The sequence below is a fragment of the Phodopus roborovskii genome, unplaced genomic scaffold, assembly GCF_943737965.1.
Source record: "Phodopus roborovskii unplaced genomic scaffold, PHOROB, whole genome shotgun sequence".
NCBI lineage: Eukaryota > Metazoa > Chordata > Mammalia > Rodentia > Cricetidae > Phodopus > Phodopus roborovskii.
In genome coordinates this window covers 31,979,834-31,984,837 of record NW_026125281.1, presented here as the reverse complement: position 1 = coordinate 31,984,837, position 5,004 = coordinate 31,979,834, and the positions used below count along the sequence as shown (strand labels likewise).

The following is a 5,004-nucleotide window of genomic DNA, read 5'->3' as shown; positions in this document are numbered from 1 at the left end:
CTAAGTACTGTTGATCCTTCCGAAAGCTTTTGAAGTTACCTTTTTATTTGTCAAAAGAGAGACTGTTAACATGTTATAGCTGTCACCAATTCTTCTAAAAAGTTATTTCATATTTAAAACCAACTCAAAACATAAAAGTCCCTATGAATTTTCAGTCTTTGGAGTGGTAATATTTTTCCACTTTTGTACTCAGTTTATTGGGAAATAGTCACCATGTCTCACTGCTGAGAATCTCTCCCTAACAAAATGCCAGCCAGTCTTACAGAAGTCAGGAGGGCTCTTGCTTTTGGCATCTCCTACAGAGGATAAACCACCCTGAACTGAAAAGTGAAGCTTAATATTAAATGATTTGAGCCACATGATAAATTTAAAAAGGTAATGTGTCTAAAATGACACATTACCTCTCATACATGTAATAAATGTATACATGGGATTAGCCATGCTGACATGTATGCAAGAACATAAAAACAAAACAACAACAACAACAACAACAAAACATTCTATGACCAATCCTGAAGAGGTCAAATAGTGCTCACTCCAAGTAGGGACGCTCAGTTCACAGTGACTTGTATAATTTAATACACTAAAACCAGGACAGAGCTTGGGAGCACACACAGGAAGTGTTAGAATGGTCTTCATTTTGATGATATTGTTTTCCTTTCTTCAGGAGGGAAGATTTTGACTTCAAAAGTAACAAAATATTTGAGAAGAGAATTTACATCTTTCAGTTCTAAATGGTACTCTTGGGCAATTTTCTCAGCAGTCCACATTTCTGGAGAAAGTTTATGATTATTGAGAAGTGTCAATGCTTCTACAACAGAAATTTTGCCTTTGGGAATGTCCATGACACTCTTATCCAAGTGATGTCCTACCGGCAGTCTGAATTCCTTTGGTTCTTGCTGTAGTTCAACATCTTTAACCTAGTACCACAAGAAAAAGGCCTTTAGGATATAGATTTACATCACCCATGATTCTTAAGTTTTCTTTTCAAATAAATATGTACATACTTCCTCAAACTATTTTCTCATTGTAGTTGTCTCTTCCTAACTACAGGTTGCCATAATTAAGAAATGCTCTATAAAATTATGACAATGCATGCCATCACCTCCACTGTGCATTACCACTCCAAAAGCTCTAGACCCCTTCTCAACTCCACGATGATGCCAAGTACAAAATCCCATATCTAACTCCCTTTGATGATCAGCAGTCAAAATGCAAGTACATTAAGACTAACGAACCCCTCAACTTGCCTTCAAGTTTTGTAAGTTGTATATGAAATATAAATGAATTTTGTGATTAAAATTGATACCATAAAGATGCTTCAGAATGTACTACAAATATTCCAAAATCAGATGTGTAAGACTTCTGGTCCTAAGCAGTTCAGGTAAGGAAATCTCAGCTTCTATTAAAAGAGAGCTGATTGGATTAAAACAACATGTGTTACAGAAGAGCAATATCCTAATAGTGCTCTGACAGCTGACTTGAAAACTTTTCCATCTTTCCCTCACTGATGAACTGTTACCTACAGATGTCAGATGAAATGAACCTTTTCTCCTCCTAGTGGCTTCTGGTCAGTTTTTGCACAGCTCATCACTGTTCCAGTCATCCGTTTTTTACTGCATCTGCCTATACCACTTCTTGGCCAACATGGAAAAAACTCATAGCCAAGATCTCTTTGAGTTAAAGCTTAAATGATAAATCTGCCCTAGTGACCCCAGGTGCTTTATTCAGGGGTTCTCTTCAGAACTTATTTGAAATAACTACAGCAACTCACCACACCTGACACTGCTGACTATAATGTCCAACTATACCCCTAACTACCAAGGCTCATGCCCCTGAGCCATGCTAATTCTTTTCCAGTTTTCCATCCATACTTCCAGAGTTTCTTCCATTTTCCTTGTGGCTCTTGTGCCTTCTGCTGCTCATTAAGTTCAAACCATATATTCTTTGTCTTTTCTTTTTTTGTGTGTGACAGGGTGTCATGTATACCGGGTTGGCCTTGAGTTCTGGATCTTCACCCACTCCCTACCTCCTATTGTGGCCCACATGTAATTATGTCAAAATCTATGGTCCCAAACCAAGACCTTTCTTTGGATATTTAAGCCCCAAATCCCAAATGCTTAAAGGGCATCTCTACATGAACCTATATACACTTCAACTTCAGAGTGTCTAATACAAAAACTACCAATCTAACCTGCTTCCAAGTCCACGCTTAAAACTCTGTAATTACTCTATGAACAGACCTTGTTCATAATAGCTTCCAAGTCTCTCTTGATCTCATTCTCTAAACCATGCCACTGTTACTTGAATGAACCATTAAAAGACATCTAGCAGGTTTCTTCTAACTACATAATTTTGTTCCCTCCTAGATCACTCTCAAATCTAACACCGCTTTTCCCCACATTACCCTCTTCAATGACTCTCCAATATCCTCCTGATAAAATTCCTGGGCATGTACTTTCACCATCCAACCATAATCCAAATCCATCCTCCACTTTCCCCTAACCATGTACACTCTAACCAGTCTCCATAGTATCACTCAGTCCACCTTTATATTCCCATTTGAGTAGGACTTCATCCCTACTCTTTCATTTTCTAAATCTCAAAGTGTCTCTCATCTTCCAAACCCAGGCAGATCTACCTCCCATTCCATGTGTAACAGATTTTCCTTTTTCCTTCAGTATTTCATATTAATCCTTTGACACCCAAAAAAAAAAAAAAAAAAAAAAAAAAAAAATTAAGTAAAATTGAACATCCTCTTTTCATTTAGTAGAAAGGAAGGAAATTATAGATTCCACATAGACATAAAATATTAAGACATAAGCAACTGAAAAACCAATTCCCAGCAGAAATATAAACTAGTAATATGGGTAGCTATACAAAATAAAACTCACTCATTTCCCCACACATTAAAAAGAGGGGATGAAAATTCTACTTAATAGAAACAACTTTCCTATCTTCATCAAAGATTCAACAATTAAAAGATGTTAAACTTTTTCTAATTAACCTAAAAAATCCTAATCTAATTATAGCCTGATCTAAACAAGAGTTACTAAAGACAGTGACAATATGATTCCAAGTTCATTTTGAAAAAGAATAATTTGAGGAAATAAGCTTTTTAGGTCACAATAGTCACCAGACGTATTATAATGCTTAATTATTATGATAGTCTGGGTCTGGTGGTAAGAAGCAAGGCAAACAGTACCAACACATCTATAAATAGAAGTAGGGAAAGGACTTAGTAAGTAAGCTACATGTTTAGATGACTGGCATCTATTTAAAGAGGTTAAACTGATCACTTCCACAGACTAAACACCAAGTATAATATCAAATAAATACCTTTACATAAAATCACAAAAATACATGCTTAGCATAAAAGAGAAACAGTAATTTATTAAGTACTGCTCAGTGTCAACTTAAAAAATAACACACTATGACCATCAATCATGTATCTTTAAGTGAGAATCTGGTGATAATTAAATCCTACAGTCACTACTAAATTATGAACTGTAATATTATACAAGTAACTGTAATTGTACAGTCTTTTGCCTACTATCAGGCAGCACAAAAAATTTTTTTAGAATGCAAAAAACTTTTGAGAGCTGTGGCTAGCACCTACGTCCCCATCAGTCAATCTAACACTGCACCTTGATCTGATGGTTGCCTCCCTGATTCTGTCAAAGGTCACTTCCTCAAAAGCAGCCCCTACTCCTCCAGGTCCTGTAATAACACTGTTAGCTGTTCGGCTGCTCACCCGTTTTCATGCCTGTGGCCCACAGTATCCCACGCCTCAGAGTAAGACCACTGCACATAAACACTTAACGTGACCTATAGTATTACATGTCCCCCAAACAGATGTTGTCGTTAAGTAAGAACATCTTAACTTACAGATGTGAAAAGAACTCAAAAAGTCATTGTTTGTCACCTAGCTAATCTCTAAAATTATCTTAAACCAAAACCCTACAACTGCAATAATCCTTTCACACAGGTGCATTCAACCAGTCCCTTCACTGGTCTCTAGGCATTCCCTGAGTATCCAATGAGCCAGGCCCTGTGTCCCAAGCCCTATGCTCCCCCTGACACCCCGCCCCCACCACCGCATACACTTTGCACAGCATTTCACCGTTTGCCCTGTTTTTCTTGCTCACTTCCTCAGATCTCCCAAACCAACTGTTTACTTAATCAGAGAGCATACGTTACCGGCAAGGAAGACACCGGATCTTTGGACTCCACGTATACATCTTTTAGCAGTGACAACAGCTTGTTATCTTTCCTATAAACTTCTTCTTTGATTTCTGGATGCTCTAAGGACAGAAAGAAAACATTTAAAAAAAGGTCATAATGATGTTTTTAAAAAGGATCTTGTCTCTAGATCCGTAAACACGTAAGACGACTTAATTTTTTTTTTTTTTTTTTTAAAGAAACAATCATCTGCACAGCTAGGGGTAAACACCGGCGGGGAGAGGCGAGGCGCGCGCCCTGCACTGCCCCGAGCGTCGGGATCCCAGCCGCCAGCACCGGGGCCCGCGCGGGGACAACGTCAATGTCACCGTGGGACGCCTGGGAGGGGTGGCACTCACGACTCAGCTGCTCGTGCAGGAGGCCGCGCGTGGACCGGTGCTTGGGAGCCGTTGAGGGCTTCGCCTTGCTGATCTCCCGCTCCGCGCGGTTCTCCAGGTTGAAGTTCCTGACGGCGCGACTCAGGCGAGCCCCCATCTCTGCATCGTGACGCCCGCGGCTCGCCGCACACGTGGGGACACGCCGGCCCGGGTGACCTTTGTCTGTGCGCGCGGAGCATGCGCACGCCCGGGGTCAGGCGTCGGGCAAATCGCCGAGGACGCGCTTGTCGTCCCCTGGCGGACGGGAGGACTGCATGTGCCCGACGCGCGGCAGCGTTGCCAGGGACTCAGCGCTGTTACAGCAGTCCACTTAACCGCTCACGTGCAAAATTCCTGGTTGAGAGAGTGGGGCAGAGATCGATCTCGCAACCTCTTCAGAGGGTGC

General features: G+C 40.6%; 1 protein-coding gene across 1 annotated transcript; it reads right to left on the bottom strand.

Moving 5' to 3' along the window:
- Positions 1-511: 511 nt before the first annotated feature.
- Ndufaf4 (NADH:ubiquinone oxidoreductase complex assembly factor 4) lies at positions 512-4,720 on the bottom strand. The gene is made up of 3 exons (XM_051198647.1): positions 4,581-4,720; positions 4,201-4,304; positions 512-920 (listed from the first exon to the last, which is right to left on the bottom strand). Exons 1-3 carry the CDS (start codon positions 4,714-4,716, stop codon positions 636-638), a joined length of 525 nt encoding a protein of 174 aa, XP_051054604.1. The 5' UTR covers positions 4,717-4,720; the 3' UTR covers positions 512-635.
- Between the last annotated feature and the right edge of the window lie 284 nt (positions 4,721-5,004).

Excerpts from the sequence above, each read along its gene's own strand:
- Ndufaf4 (XM_051198647.1), bottom strand. The coding sequence starts at position 4,716 with ATGGGGGCTCGCCTGAGTCGCGCCGTCAGGAACTTCAACCTGGAGAAC. Across the intron at positions 4,305-4,580 it reads CCTGCACGAGCAGCTGAGTC|AGCATCCAGAAATCAAAGAA; the intron begins GTGAGTGCCACC and ends TTCTGTCCTTAG. Across the intron at positions 921-4,200 it reads ATCCGGTGTCTTCCTTGCCG|GTTAAAGATGTTGAACTACA; the intron begins GTAACGTATGCT and ends TTGTGGTACTAG.